The sequence below is a fragment of the Geotrypetes seraphini genome, chromosome 9 (genome assembly GCF_902459505.1).
Source record: "Geotrypetes seraphini chromosome 9, aGeoSer1.1, whole genome shotgun sequence".
Lineage (NCBI taxonomy): Eukaryota > Metazoa > Chordata > Amphibia > Gymnophiona > Dermophiidae > Geotrypetes > Geotrypetes seraphini.
The window spans coordinates 188826230-188849684 of NC_047092.1; the positions used below are offsets into that span (position 1 = coordinate 188826230).

Sequence of the window (23455 nt, forward strand, 5' to 3'; positions counted from 1 at the left end):
CTTTTTGTGAAGTTCACAGCAGTGCCCTGTAAGGTATCCCACTATTTAGGTGGCATGTTTGGGTGTTCAGTCCATCACTTTGCAGACCCCTCCCAAATTCAATAGGGCTTGTTCTAGACGTTTTGGACTTGGACAAAAAGTTAGAAGAAAATGTGGTATAAACGATTTATACGGACTTGGATTTATATTGATTTATATGGACGATTTAGTGACTTGGATGATCAGATCTGCAGGACGTATAATTAGACAATTTTCGAAAGTAAAAAAATTTTGGACGTATTTTTCGAAAATGTCCTAGGCTGTTTTTTACTTTGGACGACTTGCGAGTTGGACGTAAACGGACTTAGACGTCCCTTTCGATTATGCCCCTCCACGTCTAATACATTGTCTTAAGAATTCTTTGTAAAACATAATAGCTTCAAGTTTAAGTTTCAAGTTTAATTAATTTTAATATACCGACCATCGACGTGCACCTGGCCAGTTTACAATGCTAAAAATGAAAGGTTAAAATAAATTTTTGTAGGGGGGGGGGGAAATGTGAACATTAAATAGACAAATTACAAATACGAACATGAGCTTGAGGGTAAAGGGGGAGGGGAAAATTAATAATTACATCATTAAAAACAAATTAATTAAAGGGAAGAGGGGGAGGATAAAACACCTGGAATGGGGATCGCTTCTTAAAAGTGGTTCGTGTTTATTTTTCAGACTGTTGGAAAGGAAATAGTTAGACACTATGGTATGCGTCTTGGAATAAGAATGTTTTTCGTTTAGTCTTGAATTTGTCGAGTGAATTTTCAAGGTGGAGTTGAGGTTCCATAAAGTTGGAGCTACAACGAAAAAGTTAGTTTTTCTAGTGTAGTAGAATTCTTTGATGGAAGGTATGGTCAGTAAATTCTGATCAGCCAATCTAAGGGTCCGGTGAGGGCAAAAGGGGATGATGAGTTTATCAAGAAAAGATAGGAGACGCGAAAGTTTGATTATAAAGACCAGCATTAAAGTTTTATAGGTGATGCGTTGGGTGATGGGTAGCCAGTGAGCTTCTTGCAGAAGAGGAGTAACATAATCATATTTCCCAACCTTATAGATAAGTTTGATTGCCATATTTTGAATGAGCTGCAGATGACGTAATTCTTTTTGAGTAATTCCATTGTATAGGAAGTTGCAGTAATCTAAATGAGAAATGGCCAGTGAGTGAATGAGGGTTGTGATAGCATCAGTTTCAAGAATTGAAGTTAAAGAACGAATGAGCCGAAGTTTGTGGAAACAGATTTTTACGATGGAGCTTATCTGGTCATGGAAGGTTAAATCTTTGTCTAGAATAACTCAGAGCAATTTTATTTTTGATTCCATTTTTATCGGGCAAGATTTAATAAAGATTTGTCCATTTATCATATCATTGTTCCTGATCGGGAAAAGTATACCACAGAATTTATTGATGTTGAGGGAAAGTTTATTTATGCGGAGCCAGTCACTGATTTTATCAGATTTGGTGTTTATTTCTTGTATTTCGCAAATATTTGATCAACAGGGTGAAGAAGGATCAACAGGGTGAAGAAGTTGGATGTCATCTGCGTTAAGCAAAGATAGTAAAGCCGATGGACTGAGCTAGAGTGAGAAGAGGGGCAAGAAAAATATTGAATAGTAAAGGAGAAAGAATAGAGCTTTGAGGAACGCCAAAAGTTTGAATAATAGGAGATGAGATTTTCTCTTTCGAGTGGACTTTGAAATTACGGTGTTGAAAGTAGGAAACAAACCATGAGAGGGCAGAACCTGTGATACTGCAGGTTTTAAGAGGATCAATAAGGAGGTGATGGTCAACAGTGTCAAAAGCAGCTGACAAGTCTAGAGAGATAAGAAGGACGGATTTTCGGTGATCATGGAAGTAGTGTATAGTAGAGGTGAGACCAAGTAATGATAATTCTGTGGAGTAGTTGTAGCGGAAGCTGTTTTGGTATGAGTGAAGCGCGTTGGTTTTGTCGAGGAATTCTGTGAGCTGGTTCAGTACTAGATGAATGGGCCGAAAATCGCAAATAATTTTTTTAGAATTGAAGAAGGGATGCTTTCAGTTGGATTATTAGGGGTGTTTATCGATTGGAAGGCTTTGAGGAGGTCTGGTAAGGAAGGAGGTTTAAGATTAGAAAGCATGTTATAGTGACAGTGACACTTGAACGACTCACTGAGATGCCAACCCGGGTGCAAATTTTTTTTATTTTTCCAGGGGAGCAAGACCTTTTACCACTCCCACAGGGCGGTTAAAGGCCTTGTTTCCATTCCATCCTGGTTCCATCTCTCCATATTATTAGCGCTACATGAACAATAAACTTCTCTGTCTCCGTCACTCATTGCCCTCGGAACTATAGGATGAATCCATGCTAGATCGTTTCTAAGGAAAACTAAAAATCTTTCTTTTTAAAGATGCGTTCAACCTCTAATGCACTTATCTTATGCAACATTAGCTTCATTTCTGCTTTGGTTATCAGATGGAATCCCCCTTCCTTTTGTATTTCCCCTATATGGCTCTCTTTTTTATTTTATGATGTAATTCTTTACCTTAATCCTATCGTTCCAGTAGGTCCAGTATGTTTTAATATATGTTAACCTATTTGACTATCTTTATTATGTACAAACCGCTTAGAGGTATATCAAATTTTCATTAAACTTGAAACTTCCTGCGGTAGACAGCCTGATATTTTTCTCATCCTTGGTTAAACCTTTCCTTCCTTCCTTCACCTCACCTCACCTTTTGGCATCTCTGTCTATTCTCCTCCATCCTCCCCTCTCCTCTTCTCTGCTTCGCATCCCTCATAGCCTGGCATCTCTTTCTCCTCTCCCTTTCCTGGAGGTCCTTCTTTCTTCCTTCCTCCCTTCCAATTTGGCAAATTTCTCCTTTACCTACCTCTCCCTTGTTCCAACTGGGTGTGACATTTCTCGTGCCTCTCTTTCAGCCACTTGTAAGCTTTGGGCCGCTGGCAACGTTAATGAGCTGAACATGCTGTTGCCAATGGCCCTGGAAACTTTGCTTCAGCTTCCTTTCCCTGAAGAGGCAAGATGTTGTAGCAGAGAGAAAGCTTCTGGGCTGCCAAAGGCAGTGTGTTCAGCACATTAACAATGTTGATGGCCCGAAGCTTGCAGGCTGCAGTGTGGAAGAACAAGACTCTGGACTGGAGCACCCCCTCCAATGAATACACGGGATAGACTACCCCCTCCTCCTTGAGCACATTTTGGTGATATCATATGAAAGAGTTGTTTCTTCCTTTTTGTCTAAAATATCGCCACCAGTCAAATTGTTTTCTGATGTCTGAATATATAGCGCAGAGAGCATCAAGTAAAATTGAACCTCCCCTTATGTTTCCTCCCCTCTCTTTTCTCTACTGTATTATGTAGTTCATCCACATGACCTACTTGTGCACCTGCTCATTATGTCTAACTATGATTATTGTACCTACTGTATGTATCTTACTGTACTTTAGACTGTAAGCTGCCCAGAAAGTTTCCCCAAGGCGCAGGGTAGAAAAAACATAATAAACTTGGAAACTTGGAGATGAAAGAACATGAGGTGACTCCAACTATTGTATTGTTACTTGAAGAGAATTAAAGAGTTTTGATGATAGATCATCAGTTCATAAGAACATAAGAAGTTGCCTCCACTGGGTCAGACCAGAGGTCCATCGCGCCCAGCGGTCCGCTCCCGCGGCGGCCCATCAGGTCTGTGACCTGTGAAGTGATTTCTGACTATTCCATAACCTACCTCTAGTTCTATCTATAACCTACCACTAGTTCTATCTGTACCCCTCAATCCCCTTATCCTCTAGGAACCTATCCAAACCTTCCTTGAACCCCTGCAATGTGTTCTGGCCTATCACAGTTCATATTATTTAGGAAACTGAGGAAGGGAGAAGCAGTGTTGAAGGTGACAGTGGCCTGCTAGATTAAGGAAGCCATCACTTCAGCATGCATTCTTCAGAAGCAGGCAATGACTATGGCTCTGAAGATGCACCCAAGTAGAGTTCAAGCTTCCTCTTGGGCAGATCATAGTCATGTTCTGCCAAAGGATATTTGTAAAGTGGCCACATGGTTGTCCTTACATTCCTTTGTATCCCACTGCAAACTTGATATACAGGCTATTGGAGGCAGATTTGTCCAGGTTCCTCCTTCAGTAGATACTGCTTTGGTACTTTCCATATGTTTCGACTAGACTGAAGGAACGAAGAGAGAGAAAAAATTAGATTTTACATTTCAATTTTTAAAATTCCTTCCATATTACATTACATTACATTACATTAATGGCTTCTATTCCGCCCGTACCTTGCAGTTCTGGGCGGATTACAAAAGAAACATCTGGACATTTCCAGGAGAATTACAAGAAGATTGGAGAATTACAATTTAGTGAATAGGATACAGAAAAGATGACTGGGCTATTCCAGTAGATTTACAATTTGGGGAGCTGTACGATTAGGAGATAGTGCAATTCCCGTAAATGTACAATTTGGGAGGCAATTGACATGCTTGAAGTTTTGACGAGAAAGGATAGCTGGCGATGAGGAGAGGTTGGGGGGAATTATATGGTCTTCATGGTTAGAGTTAAGATATCTGGATAAATTTTTTGAATAGTAGGGTTTTGATTTCTTTTCGAAAAGATTTGAAGTCGCTCGTAGTTATCAGAAGGTTGGAGATGGTATGGTCAAGTTTCGCTGCCTGCGTCACTAGTAGGTTGTCAAACATCTTCTTGTGCTGAGTGCCTTTGAGTGGAGGGTAGGTAAATGGGGTCTGAGTTCTTCTTTGTCTAGTAGAGAGGTTATGGTTCAGGCAATTGTTTAGGTAAACAGAGGCTGTGCCATTTATTGCTTTGAATAGTAGACAGTATAATTTGAATTGAATTCGTGCTTGTATAGGTAACCAGTGTGAGTCTAGGTAGGCAGTGGTGAGGTGGTCAAATTTACTTAGCGAGTAGATCAATCTGAGTGCAGTGTTTTGGACTGTCTGTAGTTGCTTTATCATGGTTGCAGGGCATGGTAGATAGAGGATGTTGCAGTAGTCCAATAGACCTAGGACTAGGGATTGGACTATGAGCCTATATTGCTCTTTGTCGAAGAATTTTCTAATTTTTCGTAAGTTACGCATGGTTAGAAATGCTTTCTGGGTGGCCTTGTTGATTTGGACCTTCATAGTGCAGCATCTATCTATCATTACTCCTAGGAGTTTGAGGGCAGTTTGTATAAGGTATTTGGTGGTGTTAATTTCTAGTTCTGTGATGGAAGGGTTTTGTCCTTTTCGAGCAATAGAAATTTTGTTTTGTCTGTGTTCAGCTTCAATTTGTGGTCTGCCATCCATTTTTCCACTGCTTGTAGAGTTTTTTCCAGTTTTTCTGTTGATGGGGGGGATCAGGAGAATCGAAGGGTAGGAGTATGGTGATATCATCTGCATAGCTAAATGAAGTTACATTTAGGTTATCTAGGGTAGAACCAAGGGAGGATAAAAAGAGATTGAAGAGGGTAGGTGAGAGAGGTGAGCCTTGAGGAACTCCACAGGGGTTGGACCAGGGTTCTGATTTAAGATTGTTTGTCTTTACTCTATATGTTCTAGATTTAAGGAATCCTTGGAACCAGTTGTATACCCTGCCTGGAATATTTAGTGAGTAGTATTGTGAGGGAGCTAGAGGGAATTAATCTCTGGTAATGTAGAGCTGTTTTAGTTTGATTTTGCTTGCTAGACCTTTTTAGGTTTTCAGTTGTGCCTTTCCCTTCATTTATGTGAAGAGATATGTAGTTATGTTGCTTTCAGAAAAAATATTGGCTGGCTGTGAACTGTATAGGACCCTTTATAGCAGGGCTGCCCAAGTCCGGTCCTCGAGATCTACTGGTAGGCCAGGTTTTCTGGATATCCGCAATGAATATGCATGAGAGAGATTTACCTGCACCGCCTTCTTGATATGCAAATCTCTCTCATGCATGTTCATTGCGGATATCCAGAAAACCTGGCCTGCCAGTAGATCTCGGACTTGGGCAGCCCTGCTTTATAGGGTAGAATCATCAAACCAGTGGTACTCTATCTCCATCTGCTTGTAGGAGAGCATAAACCTATGTGTATGGACTGGTGTGAAGAGAGACAAAGAAAGAAAATTAGCAGGTGATATTTAATTTTTTCTTATTTTGTAGACATTTGAGATTCAGCTTAATGATCACTGTGTATCACTTTATTGAGAACGATAAAGAACCTTTGAGTCTTTTGCTGAGAGGAGAGTTGATTAGTTTAAAAAATGATTATACCTCTCCTTCAATAGCTGAGAAATGCTCTCAATGAGGCTACTTCCAAATCTGCTGAACTTTCACGGGCTAACAGAGAACTGCACCAGAAAGTAGCAAACCTGGGAAAAACAGTGAGCAATCAACAAGTGAAGCTAAAGAGCCAGAAGAAACAGATCCAGCAGCAGCAGCAGGATGCCAAGACAAGCAGTGGGCAAAACATAGAACGAATGAAGGTATATGAGAAAACAGATGACAGAACGAAGAGACATGAGCATTGCACAGGTCACATACTATCAGAACCTAAAAAAGGATCCAAGTGGTAGACAATATATAATACACATACATTAAAAAAGGAACTCCATTTAAAAATAGGATAGAAAAGAATAAAAACAAAAGTTAAAATAATAATTTTTTTCCTCTAAAATACTTAGCAGTTAACATCTCCATAATAATGATTCTAATAGCAATCCTAATAAAAACAAACAATCAAGTCTCAGTAAACCATAATTAATACACTGCACGGGATACCATTCCAGGAAAGAAAGAATACAAAATGGAAGAATATAGGGAGAAAATATGTGTTTCACTTACCTTACTAACAGGGACCGAATGGAGGGAATGGGGCACTATAGCAGCAGAGAGAGAGTGGAGGAATAGGAGGAAGTGGGCATTGCATAGGGCACTGTGATAGAATGCATAATGTAGATTATTCCAACATTCTCCTATATTTTTTAGGAGATTGAAACTGAGCTAAAGCAGATGGAGCTGGTGAAGGAGGAATATCAAAAGAAGAATTATGAGCAGGTATGAATTTAGAAATGTGAGGAGGTGGTTCTGCCCTGAGGATGGACAGTGTTGGAGAGAGGGCATTGGTGAGATGAGTTCAAACGAGCTGTAATGGAGCACCCACAAAAACACGCCTTTGCAAAACCAAAATTTATTGGACTATTCGTTCACCTTTGAGGCTACAATTTCATTAACTCATAAAGTCTCATATGATATCTGCTGATTACCTAAGAATCTTATTGTAAACCTCAATGAATCCGTGTTAAAATTTGTGAGGTATAAGAAGCTATATAGGTTGTAACTTCTGCACCAATTGCAGCTTATAAGCAAGCAATTGTGTAAGATCTTGCTAACTGTGCTTTTTGGGACTTGCATTTGCTGGCATCTTATTTATAAACATATTCCAATAAGTTTTGCTTTTGTAACCATTTAAAATCAAGGCGTGTTTTTGTGGACACCTTGTATGTTAAACTGATTGCTAAGTAAGGATAAGAATTGCCATACTGGGACAGACTGAAGGCCCATCAAGCCCAGTATCCTGTTTCCAACAGTGGTCAACCCAGGTCCCAAGTAAACAGCTAGATCCCAAGTAGTAAAACAAATTTTATGCTGCTTATCCTAGGAATAAGCAGTGGAGTTCCCCAAGCTATCTCAATAATGGCCTATGGACTTCTCTTTTAGGAAATTAGCCAAACCTCTTTTTAAACCCCGCTAAGCTAACTGATTTCACCACATTCTCTGGCAATGAATTCCAGAGTTTAATTACACGTCGTGTGAAGAACTATTTTCTCTGGTTTGTTTTAAATCTACTACTTAATAGCTTCATTGCATGTCCTCTAATGCTAGTATTTTTGGAAAGAGTGAACAAGTAATTTACATCTACCCTTTTCACTCCACTCATTATTTTATAGACCGCTATCATATCTCCCCTGAACCTTCTCTTCTCCAAGCTGAAGAACCCTAGTTGCTTTAGCCTTTCCTCATAGGGAAGTGCTTTGATCGTGCAGTTCGATCTTAGCAGCACTTTTGATTTAGTTGACCATCGTATCTTTTTGGGATGTTTGGAAGCTATATGGTTGACTGGCAATGTGTTAAATTGGTTTAAAGGTTTCTTAAAGTCTCAATCTTATCAAGTATGTTTGGACAATCTTTTTTCCCCTAAATGGAAAAACGTATGTGGGGTCTAGAGGGGGCTATCCCATTTCTTCCGGTCTGGCAGGCCATCACGACGGATCAGTGGGTGCTCCGTATCATTGGCCAGGGATACTTCCTCAGCATCCTTTCAAAGCCCATTTCATTCCACCTTCCTCTTCCTTCCAATATTCCGCACCATCACTTTCCACAACTTGCAGCAGAAGTCTCCCTTCTTCATAGCAATGCAGTCGAAGAAGTAGCACACTCCATAACAACCCAAAGCTTCTACTCAAAGTTCTTCCTTATTCCCAAGAAGACGCAATGTCTCCGGCCTATTCTCAATCTCCGTTCCCTCAACGCCTGCTTCAAGAAGGAAAAATTCAGAATGATTTCACTTCTGACAATTTTACCACTACTGAAGCAATATGATTGGCTAGCCGCTCTGGACTCCAAGGATGCATATACTCACATGCCAATTCATCCTTCCTACTGGCATTTCCTATGCTTCACGTTCCTAAATCATAATTTCCAATACAAAGTACTACCCTTTGGCCTGTCATCAGCTCTGAGGGTTTTCACAAAGTGCCTCACCGTAGTGGCAGCGCACCTAAGAAAGCATCATCATATGGTTCTTCCTTACCTAGATGACTAGCTTCTGGTAGCCCATTCCGAGGACCAAATGCGATGGCAGATTGGGAGACAATGAAGTGACTTAAGGAGAGGGGTGACATGAGCGCAGCGAGGCCAACTTTTCATTTCCTATAACCCAGCTACTCGAGGAAAACCAGCATCAAAAAGAGCTCTATCCTCTTGGATAGCAAAGTGCATCAATTTTTGCTACACAAGAGCGCAACTTCAGTCGCTTGGTACGATTAGAGCTCATAAGGTCACAGCAACAGCTTCTTCAAAAGCCAACTTAAAATCCATTTCTATTCAAGATATTTGCAAATCTGCAACTTGGTCCTCAGTATCTAGATCAGAGTTTTGCTCAAGATGTGCGATATGGCCAGTCTTAAGGAACCTGTTCGCACTGTAATTTTCTTTTTCACCACCCAGGTCTTAATTGCAACTTGGGACTCACCTACAAGTGTGCCTTCATATCCCCTGTTTGTCTACGGAGAAAGCAAAGTTTTTTTCCATTTCTTCATTATGTCTGAAAACAGAAATCACCGTTCTGTCCATTCTACATACAGTGGAACCTTGGTTTGCGAGCATAATTCGTTCTAGAAGCATGCTCGTAAATCAAATTACTCGTATATCAAAGCGAGTTTCCCCATAGGAAGTAAGGGAAACTCACTTGATACATTCCCACCCCCCAACCCCCCGAGGCCAGTGGCGCTGATCCACTCCCCCCCTTCCGAGAACATAAGAACATAAGCAATGCCTCCGCTGGGTCAGACCTGAGGTCCATCTTGCCCAGCAGTCCACTCACGCGGCGGCCCAACAGGTCCAGGACCTGTATAGTAATCCTCTGTCTATACCCCTCTATCCCCCTTTGCCAGCAGGAAATTGTCCAATCCTTTCTTGAACCCCAGTACTGTACTCTGCCCTATTACGCCCTCTGGAAGCGCATTCCAGGTGTCCACCACACATTGGGTAAAGAAGAACTTCCTAGCATTCGTTTTGAATCTGTCCCCTTTCAACTTTTCCGAATGCCCTCTTGTTCTTTTATTTTTCGAAAGTTTGAAGAATCTGTCCCTCTCTACTCTCTCTATGCCCTTCATGATCTTGTAAGTCTCTATCATATCCCCTCTTAAGTCTCCTCTTCTCCATGGAAAAGAGTCCCAGTTTCTCCAATCTCTCAGCGTATGAAAGGTTTTCCATACCTTTTATCAGATGTGTCGCTCTCCTCTGAACCCTCTCGAGTAACGCCATATGCTTCTTAAGGTACGGTGACCAATATTGGATGCAGTACTCCAGAAGCGGATGCACCATCGCCCGATACCACAGCAGGATAACTTCTTTCATTCTGGTAGTAATACCCTTCTTGATTATACCTAGCATTCTATTTGCTCTCTTAGCGGCCGCTGCACACTGTGCCGTTGGCTTCATTGTCATGTCCACCATTACCCCCAAGTCCCTTTCTTGGGTACTCTCATTCAGTAACATCCCTCCCATCGTATAGTTGTACCTCGGGTTTCTGCTTCCCACATGTATACTTTACATTTCTCAACGTTGAACTTCATCTGCCATCTCGTCACCCATTCCCCTAGTTTGTTCAAGTCCCTTTGCAATTCTTCGCAGTCCTCTTTAGTCCGAGCTCCACTAAATAGTTTGGTGTCCTCCGCAAATTTTATTATGTCACACTTCATCCCTGTTTCTAGATCATTTATGAATATATTAAATAGCAGCGGCCCAAGCACCGAGCCCTGCGGGACACCACTCATGACCCTCCTCCAGTCTGAGTAGTGGCCCTTTACTCCTACCCTCTGTTTCCTGCCCACCAACCAGTTTCTGATCCATCTATGTACGTCTCCTTCCACCCCATGGTTCTTCAGTTTCCGAAGTAGGCGTTCATGTGGTACCTTGTCAAAGGCTTTTTGGAAATCGCTTCCACCCCACCCCCACTCGCGAACGCTCCCTCATCCTCCCCCGCAAGAGGCAGGAACTTCTTTCACCGGCACTGGCTCGTCCTGTAGGCTGCATGCCGGTGCCAGATGGGGGGTAAGGCTGAATGCTGTTCGGGCGGGGGGTGCCGTGGTGGGGGGGTCATTCGTGAGCAGGGAGGGAGAGATGCCAGTTCTTGGGGCGGTGCTCACAAACCGAGTCAATGCTCGGTTTGCGAGACAAGATTTACGAGAATGTTTTGCTCGTCTTGCAAAACACTCGCAAACCGCGTTACTTGCAAACCGAGGTTTGACTGTATTGACTTTACTTTAGGGTATACAAAACAAGTGAGTAGTACTTTTGGTGTATGAAGATCCTTTCTTCTCCATTCCTTGGTCGAAACATTCAAGGTACTGAAGGGGATAGACTTAGTAGATAAGGACAGGTTGTTCACCCTCTCCAAGGTAGGGAGAACAAGAGGGCACTCTCTAAAGTTGAAAGGGGATAGATTCCGTACAAACCTAAGGAAGTTCTTCTTCACCCAGAGAGTGGTAGAAAGCTGGAACGCTCTTCCAGAGGCTGTTATAGGGGAAAACACCCTCCAAGGATTCAAGACAAAGTTAGACAAGTTTCTGTTGAACAAGAACGTGCGCTGGTAGGGCTAGTCTCAGTAAGGGTGCTGGTCTTTGACCAGAGGGCCGCCGCGTGAGCGGACTGCTGGGCATGAGGGACCACTGGTCTGACTCAGCAGTGGCAATTCTTATGTTCTTATTGCTGGAACATTGGGTGAGAAGAAAATATGCTAGAACGTGGCATGCAGATGATGTTTGAAATGGAGAATACATTCCTATTGCTTGGAAGGTAGCATTTGCTTTTATTTCTTTCTTAGTTACAGAAAATCCAGAAGTTTATGATGGAAATGATGAGCCTTCAAAGTGAGGTGCAGAAGCTGAAAGAGAGTAAGCAAGAAGCTGAACTAGAGAGTAAAGAGCAAGAGAGTCAACTACAAGTTGAAAAGAGACAACGGCTAGAACTAGAAAACAAGTGCCAGGTGAGAGTATTTCACATGACACACACACTGAGTGTAGTCTGTGGGTGTTACAAATGGTCCTCCTTAGAAAACCATCTGCATGTAATGCATTTAGGGAGGAAAATGGGCGAAATGCAGGATGCCAGATAGAGAGCAAGAAGGAAGGCTGAGGGCATGGCGGATGGAGCAGGAAAGAATGAAGACAGGAACTAGGAAGAAGAGAGCAAGGCCTAAGGTAGGGCATAAGAAAGATAAGGCATGAAGTGGAAATGCTTGAGAATAGGGATCCAGGAAGGAATGAGGGCTGAAGACAGAATGGAAGATGCAGAGGAGTGAGGGCAAGGACACAGCACAGGGTGGAGAGGGAGTGATTAAGGGCTGAGGGCAAGGTAAGAATGAAAAAGGGTTGGGAGAAGAACAAAGCGAGGGCTGAGGACAGAGCCTAGGAAGGAGGCAAAGCTTGAAGACAGGGTGCAGAGCACAGGACAAAAGAGGGTTGAGAGCAGGAAAAAGAGAGCAAGAGCAGGTATTTCTTTCTTTCCTCGCCCTCTTCTCCTCATAGCAAAATCTGATGGTAGCTGCTCCTTCCTGAATAGCCATACTAGGTCAGACCAATGGTCCATCTAGTCCAGTATCCTCTTTCCAAGCCAGATCACAAGTAGAAAACCAGACATGCCATCAGCGTTCCTTTGAAATACTCAGTGTTGTTCAAAGTGCTTAAGTAAAAGTAAAAATACATGTATTTTTGATACTTAAGTAAATGTACAGTGAAGAAAACATTAATTTTACTTAAATGCAAGTAAGAAAGTTATAGCCTAGTATAATATTTTTTGAGTGAACAGTAAAAATATTGTAACTACAATGAATGGAACTACCATTAATGTTTTTATCCTATCAGATTTATTACTCTATAATTCAATCCACTTTGCTTTTAATAAAACTAAATTTAGAAAATGACAGTCACTCATGCAAATGTGCTTGACTTCCCTCCTTCCGATCTCGGGTTGTGGATGTTGGGGGGGGGGTCCTCTTCCTTCTGCAGCTGGCTGAGCTGATCATGGCAGGGGAATTCCCCCCTGATCAGCTGAGCCACGGTTTCAGGGAGTTCTGCCAGCTCAGCTGATTGGGGATTCCCATGCCATGATCAGCTGTTGGCAAGGGATCCCTTTTCAAAGATAAGTAGCTGAGCCGCCTTTCTTTGTGATCAGTTAGAGAATCCGGGGGTAAGATGTCTCTTCCTTAAGGTAAAACAAACCAAGTGGAAACAAACACAACACAGTGGAGAGATGAAATGTTGGTGTGCAGCTTATTCAATAATCATAAAAGTCTGTGCAATGGCTCAACACGCATGTGTTTCAGCCAATATGGCCTGCCTCAGGAGCCTTAATCCTGCAAAAGGGAAGCAACAAAGAGCAAAGACTGAAAAACTGGAATCAGCTAACATACCCAGGGCTAAAGACAAGAAGTAAAGAAGGTGGGGGGGAGAGGGGGCAAAGTCTTTTGGTTATAAGGCAAAGTTCTGAATATCTGCCTCTGCAAATTTTAGTTTCTAATTCTACTTTAATTACCTGAATTCTTATTAAAGATGCAACAAGAGCTCACATATTTTTATATTGATTCTTTTCAGATCGCATTACTTATGCACAGTTTTTTTCTTAGTCATCTGCTGGCTGCATCCTTTCTTGTATGTAAAAAGATCTACATTCTCCTGTTCTTAATTTTTGTTTGCATATACCGACAATTTGCTCCTTTATACTCCCCAAGATACAAAAGGTCTGCCATACCTTGCCATTTATGTCATAGCACCACCGTCCTCGAGGTATAGATGTGAAAACATGGCCCGCATCACGTCATGTAATAAAGATAGGCTCTTGGTGCTTTTTTCTTTGCTTCAAAAAGTGTGGGCTAAGAACAGAAAAGAGAAAGCAATGATGATAGGACACAGGTTGGGAGAGGAAATGCTGAGAATGGGATGTGGGCTGGTAAAGATTAGGATAGTATACAGGTTGGAAGAATCAAGGGATTATAGCAGAGCATGGTTACAGAAGGATAAAATAAGTAGATAAGGTGTGAGAGCTGACATTGGGGTGTAGGTTGAGAGTGGCAAGGTAGAACGTGAAGGCTGTAAAGAGTGAGAGAGTGAGTCTTAAGAGAGATAAGTGCTGTACATGAGAATCATGTTAGAATAAAGCAGAATGAAGGGTATGGGACATGTTGAGGGTGTTAGATTGGGAAGGGAGCTGGTGAGGAGAGGACCACAGACTAAGAAGGCAACATTCTGAGTTTGTGGTAAATCTTTACAGATCTTGGAAGATAAAGTCAGACAGCTAAAGAAATTAAAGGAGGCAATGGAATACAAACTGAAGGCAGCCAGCAAAGAATCTGAACAGGTGAGTAGAAGAGCTGAAGTGGGTCCTGGGGCAAAGAGGGTAGGAGAGCCATTATTGGAATGGGGACAAGTAGAGATGAGATGTGGAATCATTGCTAAAGAGCCAAGCTGATGTCCTACACATCCTGTACTTTGTTCTATAAAAGAAACATGAGTGGACATATGGGCCCAATGGTCTGTGTCTAATTAGCAGTGGCCAAACCAAAGCATGTCTGACAAATTAAGTCTAAAAAGAAGCAAGATTCCGTGCTACTTATCCCTAGGGATAAGCAGTGGGTTTTCCCAGGTCTACCTTAATAACAGTTTATGGACTTCCAGGAATTTGTCCAAACATAGCTATTATCATCCTTCAGAAATGAGTTTCAGAGCCTAACTATGCATTGATTGAAAAAAATATTTTCTTCAATTTGTTTTAAATGTACCAGTTTGTATCTTCATATGTTCCCTAGTATTGTACTTTCTGAAAGAGTAAATAGCCAATCTGTGTTTATTACTTTTCACTCAGAATTTTATGGATTTCTGTCATATCCCCCCCTTAGCCAACTGTTCTCCAAGTTGAAAAACCCTAGTCTCTTTAGCCTTTCTTCATATAAGATGAGATAACTAAAACCCTACTCTTCAAAAAATACATAAAACCTATTTAACACAACCAGTTCCTTCCCAATCTCCACCCACTACCCCTTTCAAATCTAAAATGTTTCTAATTACCCAACATGTATCGCCTCAAGTTCCCGACAATTCTTATATAACTCCTATGTAATTCCTATGACAATTCTTATGTAAAGTTACAATTCTTGTAACTCCTGATAAATCTTATGTAATCCACCTTGAACCGCAAGGTATTGGCGGAATAGAAATCACTAATGTAATGTAATGTAATGTAAGATATCTCCTTAATCATTTTAGGGACTTTTCTCTGTACCTTTTCTATGGAGTGATACAGAGGAATTATAATATTCTTTGTTTTATTTTCCATTCCTTTCCTAATAATTTCTAGCATTCTTTTTTGCTTTTTGGGCTACTGCTGCTTACTAGGCCAGAAGATAAGTAGTAGTAGTAGATTTCAAAATATTGCCCATGATGACACCTAGATCCTTTTCCTGTGAATCCTAGCATTATCTAGCTATAATTTGGGTTATTTTCCCCACTGGACATCACTTTGCCTTTGTCCACTTTAAATTCACTTTAAAACCTTTTCTTTATCATCCCTCTAGACTGGCCCTGAACTGATGGGTTATAACATACCTCTACCAGCAGGTGGAGACTGAGACACTAAATTTTGGCTGTAGTATAAGTAGGCTGTGTAGTCCCAAGCAGTGCTGCCCGATTCAGGGAAAAAATTTCTATTTGTTTCAGCCTATTGAATTGATTTTTTGATTTGTTTGATTTTTCTGCCCAATTGGGTGTTTTTTCAAACATCCTGGTGGGTTTATTTTATAGCCTCTTCACCTACCTCACCCCCTTTTCCCTTTCATATCCATACTGGCACTGTGGTATAAACAAAAGAGACTTTTCCTCTCTCTGTTAAATCCTAGCTCACGTTCGCGGTCTAATACCAGCTCTGGCAGGATACACATTTCAAATGTGACACAATGTAATCACAAAACAGAAAATAAAATATTTTTTCTACCATTTGTTGTCTGGTCATCATTCAAATCATGTTGGTCCCATGTTCTGCGATAAACATCTTCTGCCAAGGTCTCCTGCCCATTTGTTGTTTTCTTCTTTCTCCGTGCTAACCATCCATCTTCCATCTCTGTCCTCCCCTTCTGTTTCCCTTCCTTCCCCCGGAGGTCTGGCATTTTTCCTTTTTTCGTCTCCATCCTGGCAGCTGCAGCGATGGACCCCATCATCCCTAGATCCACCATCTCTCCTTTTCTCAACTACCCTTTCATCCAGCATCTCTCCCTCCTTCCCCACTACCCCAGGGTCCACCAGCTTTTCCTTTCTCTTCCTAACTACCCTCCCCCCTCTACACCATCCCTTATCCCATTGTCCACCATCTCTCTCCCTCTCCTCTGTTTTTAGACCCATTATTTCTTTCCCCCCTCCATCCCTCCCCAGTCCGGCATATGCACGTTTCTTTGGACCCCCTCTTCCCTCCCTCCCTCTGTGTACTTCTACACAAGGGCCCCCCGAAGGCCTGCATGTTCCCCCCTTCTTTGTAGCGTCCTCTGGCTTCCCCCCTGGCCTCCCGGTCTCACCTTCAGCTAATTAGGGCAGCCTGCAGAGGATTGACGATGCTGTAGCGATCCTAGCCATTGGCCTCCCCAGCACATTCCCTCTGCCATGGTTCTGCTCATCCTCTAACATCAGGGGTGGGATCACGGCAGAGGGAACATGCTGGGGAGGACGACAGTAGTCTGTTAGGATCTCCTGTTCCTCTTTAGGGGTTAGTTCGTCGCAGCCTCCGCTGATTGGCTACGCTCTTCCAATCTGGTGCAGGGAGTGAGTCTGGTTCAGTCTCATTTGAAAGTGCTTCTTACAGACGCCAATCTTCTTGGTTGGGGAGCTCAATGTCTCGGTCTATCGGCTCAGGGCAGCTGGTCAATCAGTGTTCTGGAGACCAGAGCCATCCTGTTGGCGTTACTAGCTTTCCAGTTGTTGCTGGAGGGCAAATCGGTTGGGTTCTCTCGGAAAATGCCACGGCGGTGGCTTTCGTCAGTCATCAGAGAGGAAATAGGAGTCATCTGATAGCACAGGAAGCATCTCTGCTCATGGACATCTTGGCTTCCCACATAACGGGATTGGAGAACATCCAGGCAGATTTCCTCAGTCATCATGTGCTAGATCCCTGCGAGTGATGTCTTGGTCCCGCAACCTTCGAGTTGGCTGTGCAGGCCTGAGACCAGCTGGTCATGGACCTGATGGCCACGAGTGTCAATACCAAAGCACTAAGGTTCTTCAGTTGGTGCAGAGATTATCAAGCCGAGGGGCTGGATGCTGTGGTGCAGCTTTGACTGATGGACGGCTTTCTGTATGTTTTTCTCCCGTGGTCAATGGTTTGCAGAGTAATTCTTTGCATTGCTCAACATGCAGGCTGCATGATCCTGGTGGCTCCGGTTTGGCCCAGGCACCCGTGGTATGCATATCTGGTTTGTCTTCTCATGGCAGATCTTGAAAAGGAACGCATAAGTAAGAAAGGTTATTCAGGAAAGGTAATCTCCACCCTCTTGGGTTCTTGGAGACTTTCCACCTTTCAGGTCTATATGCCTATTTTACATCTTTTTGAAGAGTAGTGTTCTGCACATGGCATGGTTCCTTTTCGTATTTCTTTGCCACACATCTTGGAGCTTTTGCAGGATGGCCTGGACAGGGGCCTAGTCCGGTCCTCCCTCCGGGTTCAGCTTGCAGATTTGTCTTCTTTTTTGTGGCTTGTTACATGGTCAGCATTTGGGCTCTTCTCTGGTTGTGGTTCGTTTCTTGCGAGCGGCAAAATTGTTCTGGTCTCCAGTACGTCTTTCGGTTCTGGCCTGGGATCTCAATCTGGTGCTCTCGGTGCTCATTCGTCCTCCTTTGGAGCCTCTAGGCTCCTGCATGTTGAAGGACCTTACTCTTAAGGTAGTTATCCTGGTGGCCATTACTTCCACGAGACACGTTTCCGAACTGCAGGCCTTTTCGTGAAGGCCTCCCTTCCTGGAGTTCTGTAGGGAGCAGGTCGTGCTGCGGCCGGTCCCCTCTTTTCTGCTGAAGGTGATTTTGCCTTTTTCATGTCAACCAGTTTGTTTTCCTGCCGGTTTTGGGTAGTTGGGAGGGCTCTTTGGAGCAGAGGCAGTTGTGCAAGTTGGATGTCCGTAGGGTTTTTCACGCTTATCTTCAGTAAACCCAGGAGTTCCATCAGTCAGATTGTTTTTTTGTCCTTTCAGCCAGTCCTCGTAAGGGGGACGGTGCTTCCAAGGCTACCATTGCGTGTTGGAACAAGGAGGCTATCGTTTCAACGTACCTTCTTCAGAAGATGCCTGTTCCAGATTTTCTCAAACCTAATTCCACTCGGGGGGGCAGGTGGCTTCTTGGGCTGAGTCGTCTTGTGTCTCCGGTGGATATCTCTAAGGCGGCTGTTTGGTCTTCTCTCCATTCCTTTATTTGTCATTACCGTGTGGACGTTCACGGTGTTCGGTGAGCGTGTTTTTGTGGCAGCTCTTCGGGGCAGTTCTATGCCGATCTGGAGAGATGATAAAGAAGGAGAAATTAGGTTCTTACCTGCTAATTTTCATTCTTTTAGTCCCTCCAGATCGGCAAAGACCCCACCCTGTTGTTTTTTATCCGGGGTTTTGTACAGAGTATGGTTTTTTCTTGCGGTGTCTTTTTATCTGGATTGTTAGGGGAGATTATAAGAACAGTGGTGTTTGGTTCATCTGTCATAGCTGGCAAGCTGTGGGGACGTTTTTTGAAGGTTCTTATTCTAATCAATATCCAAAAGTATTCTCTATGTTAGTTGCTAATCTCCTTGTGGGAGTGATGTTGCTGTTTATAGTTCACAGTTAGTAATTTTTTCTTAGATCTGCTTGGCTATTCGTTAGACTGATTGTACTTAGGACTGCACAGCCAACTTATACTACAGCAAAAAGTTAGTGTCTGGTAGAGGTGCATTATAACCCATCAGTTCTGTGCCGGTCTGGAGGGACTAAAAGAAAGAAAATTAGCAGGTAAGAACCTAATTTCTCCTTATTTAATTTGACAAGCAATAGATACATTTTTACTTATAATACGTTTTGCATATAGGCCACACTATTCACCATGCAAACCAAAACAAACATCCATATGCTAAACCATCCATTAATATATATAAATAGTTATGAGAAGTAGAAAGGTAGCATATTTGATGTTGAGCCATGCATTCCTGGTGTCCTCAATATTTAACCCAAATTTTATAATACATATTGCCCTTTAAGCAAGTGAGATAGCCTCAGTAGATAACTTATCTCCACTACCTGTTCATATCAATGAACAAAAGATGACCTGTCCTTCCAAAAAGTAGCAATTGTATTACATATCACATTAAATTTCTTCTGCCATTTGCATGCCCAGTCTTTTTGTAAACTGTATTCACAGCTTTCTTCAAGAAGTATTAAGAGTCAAATACCAACACAGAAATATTTTTAGCATGAACAAGTTTAGTCCATCAATATTGCCATCAGTCCTTTTTGCTCCCAGAACTGCATTGGACACTGGGGATGTAGCGGCATAGAGGAGGTCTCCCCCTGCCTTGATAATGAATATCGGTAATTCCCACCAGCATCAGGCATCTTCTGATCTATCCAGAGGACATATAAGGATTCAACATCATCCTCATTGGTACTGAGGGACACCAGTGCCATGCATTAGGTGGCGACCAAGAAGCATCAGCATCAGTCCTTTTCAAAGTACAGCACTGGAAGAATCGGGGTATCAATGGTGATATCCAAAAAGCAGTCCACATTGTGAGGATAGCTCTTTCTCCAAGTCTCCAGGCTGGATGTGTTGGCCTCTGTCAAGTGGGAACAGGCCTCCGATTTAGCCCTGATTCCTACTGGGGATGTGACCATACTAGCTGTGGCCCAGCATTTATGAGTGAGCGGTCTCAAGGAATGAATCTGGACCATGCTTCAGGAGGAGATGAAGCGCTCAACATGAAGCTATCCTGTAGGCCTATGCCCTGCTGGTTCAGCGAGTATTGATGCCGATGCATTGAAGGGCAACAGAATTCACACTGACTGAGACGGTGTCCTTGTCCAGTCCTTCAGGGAAGGAAGTTTCCTTCGAGCACAAGAGGATGCCCATTTCTCAGTGCTCCCGCACAGAGCCTGGCCAGCAGCCTGGTGGACTGAGACAGGCACTGACTCAGGACTACTTCTGAGAGGCTGTTATGGACTGCTCCAGGGTCCAGAGGTTCTCTCGGAGGAAGGCTCCCTTGGTATCCTGTCAGACCCCTCCTCTCCCCATGAAGGGAGATCACCCCTGAGGAGCTCTCCTTCACTTAGTTTATATGAACGTTGTACACCCTCTGTAATTTATATCTCATATCACTAGGTGCAACATATGTAATACTTATTTGACTGTTTCCATTCCATATCCCAGTGCATATAATATAGCCTAAACTATCTGCTGCTTCTGAATCCATGCAGATTTCTGTCAATCTAGAAGAAGCACACTGCTTGTTTAAAACCAAGTTTGACAATTTGCAGCAAGAATTAATGAAGAATCAAAAGTGGAATAAGTGTGAGAAATGTGGTGGGGGGATCCGAGTGGAAGAGAGAATGAAGGCTGCTCTGAGAGAAGGAACAAAAGTAAGTACGAAGGGAGGAGGGTGGAAGAGAGATTCAGGGCTCTGGAAGCACTGAAACTGGGTATTGACATAAGTTCTAGAGAATGACACGGTGGCAGTTACCTGCGGCTAGCCACGAGTAACCCGCCAAAACGGAGGGGGGGGGAGTGCTCACTGCGGGCATGGGGACAAGGCCATCCACCACCCCGTGGAGCAGTGAATGGCCTTGTCCCCGCAGTTAAGGGAGGGAAGATGCACGGTCACCGATCGCGCGTGGCCCCCCTCCCTATGGCCAAAACTATCTCCCTCCCTCCCCCTTACCTTCACGACGCTTTTGTAAAAAATGTACTGAAGCTGGCGAAGCCTGCCTGCTTGCAGTCGCATGTGTGTGGGCAGAAGCTTCTCCTCTGACACAACTTGGGAGTGATCATCTGCGCAGACATGAAAACTGCTGATCATGTGGAGAAGACTTCATCTAAGGCAAGACAGTTGTTAGGTTGCATCCGCAGGAGTTTCGTCAGCCGGAAGCCTGAAGTCATAATGCCATTATACAGAACCATGCTGAGACCTCATTTGGAATACTGTGTGCAATTCTGGAGGCCACACTACCGAAAAGATGTGCTGAGAGTAGAGTCGGTGCAACGGACGGCCACCAAGATGGTCTCGGGGCTCAAGAATCTATCGTGCGAGGAAAGGCTGAAAAATTTGCGGCTGTACTCACTTGAGGAACGTAGGGAGAGAGGAGACATGATCGAGACGTTTAAGTATATTACCGGCCGTATCGAGATGGAAGAAGAGATTCTCTTTCTCAAAGGACCCTCAGCCACAAGAGGGCATCCGCTCAAACTCAGGGGCGTGAAATTTCATGGCAACACCAGGAAATATTTCTTCACCAAGAGAGTGGTTGATCCTTGGAACGAGCTCCCGGTGCAGGTGATCGAGGCAAACAGCGTGCAAGAATTTAAGAGCAAATGGGATGCCCATGTGGGATCCCTTAGAGGGTTAAGCCAAGGGAACCTGTCACCAGGAGTGGGATCCCTAGGATAGTAGACTTGGGGGTGGGTCAGTAGAGTGGGCAGACCTGATGGGCTATGGCCCTTATCTGCCGTCATCTAATCTAATCTAATCTAAACCTTAAGTTTATATACCGCATCATCTCCATGAGAATGGAGCTCGACACGGTTTACAAGAACTTAAAATAGTGGGTAGAGAAGAAGAAAAAGGATTACATGAACTTATGTGTAGAAGGGGGGAAGGATAGAGCTACAATTTGCTGAAAAGCCAGGTTTTCAGTTGTTTGCGGAATAACTGAAGGGAGCTCAGGTTCATCTTCTATGTTTCTATGTAACCAGAAGTTGCATCAGAGGAGAAGCTTCCACCCACACACACACGACTGCAGGCAAGCTTCACCGGCTTCAGTAAGTTTTTTACGAAAGCACCGTGAAGGTAAGGGGGAGGGAGGGAGATAGATTTGGCCGTAGTTAGGGAGGGGACCACGCTCCTTCCCTCCCCTTAGTTTCAATTCTTTACTAATGTGCCGCAAAGGTAAGGGGAGGGAGGGAGATTCTTGGGCTGCTGAAGGGCAGTGAGGTGGCGAGAGGGAAGGGTGGATGCGATGGGGTCAGAATGGTGAAGGGGATGGCGGGGACGGGGCAGTGAAGGGGACAGTAGTCCAGTGATGGGCAGTGACGGGGACAGATTTTTTCCCCGTGTCATTCTCTACTAGGGAGTAAAGGTCCCTCTGATCTAGGGAATTTTCCAGAGATGCATGGTGTCACCATTAATGACCTACTGCAGGGTGCACTCTGCATACTGATGATTCACATCTTTATATTGCTTTCTTTGCTGAGGGACAAACTTAGTACATCCTGGACAAAACTGTGTAGCTTTTATCTCTAGTCTGAGAATACAGTGGATTTTACTGGCACCTTTCTTTGCAGGACTCCATAAATGAGAAACTAATGAAACTCCCCAGCCATTCCTTATTGAACCACTGGGAAACCAAGCAAGAACTCAAACTGATCTCGAGGACTTATCTGGGTGATCTGGACAGGAAATGATGTCAACTGGACAATACGATGACCTGGATCTAGATTACTATCTTTTTTTTCAGTTCAAAAAGTTTAATTTATTTAATATGAATAAAACAGTTCACAAGTACAAGAAACAAATTGTACATCAGAGAATTGTACATCAGAGAATATGTACACCTCATTATGGAAAGAACCACATACAATTATTATAGGTAAATCGAGTTGCATATAACTATATTACTATCTTAATTAAGAAAAAAAAAACCCTTGAAGCTGGAGACTAAAACATGGAAGTGCTACAGCAAAAGAACCCAGAGAATGCTGTGAATTTGTTTGCATGGTATGTTGATACTGTTACATTTTAATTATGTTCTTTTGTGTTTACAGCTGAAAGACAACAGTTTTAATTGGAGATGTAAGCGTTTTCATAAATAAATACATAAGTAACAATCCTTCTTTATTTGTTTTAATCCCTTTTACTATTCTTAGAAAAGAGAAAAGTGGTGGAACCCAATCAAAGTGAGTTAATATAAATCAGATTACTTAAATATTGATAAGCTAAACATGCTAGAAACAGTTTGCATTGATGATTAGGCTGTATAATTATTTCATCATCAAACAAATTTAAAGAAAGAATAGAACTCGGAGAGAGAAAGAGATAATGGTTACTGCGGATGGGCCCTTTGGCCTTTATCTGCTGTCATGTTTCTATGTAAAAAGTAATGTTTAAGAGTTGGAGCAGCCCAGTGGTCAGAGTACCAGGCTAAGAATCGGGGAAGCTCAGTTCAAATCCTGCTGTTGCTCTTTGTGATCACTTAACCTTCATTGCCTCAGGAACAAACTTAAGGGGTAATTCAATAGAGGTCGACCAAATCTGGGTGTTAAATAGAACGCAAATATTATAACAGGGAATGGGATTTGTATACCACCTTTTTGTGGTTACACATTCAAAGTGGTTTACATATACCGTATATGTACTTATTTTGTACCCGGGGCAATGGAGGATTGAACCCTCTTTTACAAAGCTGTTCTAGGGGCTGCTGC

General features: G+C 43.0%; 1 protein-coding gene across 14 annotated transcripts in view; it reads left to right on the plus strand.

The window, feature by feature from the left end:
- Window positions 1–22887, plus strand: part of CCDC150 (coiled-coil domain containing 150) — a 101051-nt gene extending 78164 nt beyond the window's left edge. For 4 of the 14 annotated variants that reach the window (XM_033959520.1, XM_033959522.1, XM_033959521.1 and 1 more), the window contains exons 15-20: window positions 6284–6481; window positions 6984–7052; window positions 11605–11766; window positions 14049–14135; window positions 20239–20400; window positions 22319–22884. In XM_033959520.1, the coding sequence (XP_033815411.1) occupies window positions 6284–6481; window positions 6984–7052; window positions 11605–11766; window positions 14049–14135; window positions 20239–20400; window positions 22319–22438 (798 nt within the window). In that variant the 3' untranslated portion in view covers window positions 22439–22884. Of the gene's footprint in view, window positions 1–6283; window positions 6482–6983; window positions 7053–11604; window positions 11767–14048; window positions 14136–20238; window positions 20401–22318 lie in introns of all 14 variants that reach the window. The other 10 variants (XM_033959530.1, XM_033959525.1, XM_033959524.1 and 7 more) reach the window with 10 other exon arrangements.
- The last annotated feature ends 568 nt before the right edge of the window (window positions 22888–23455 follow it).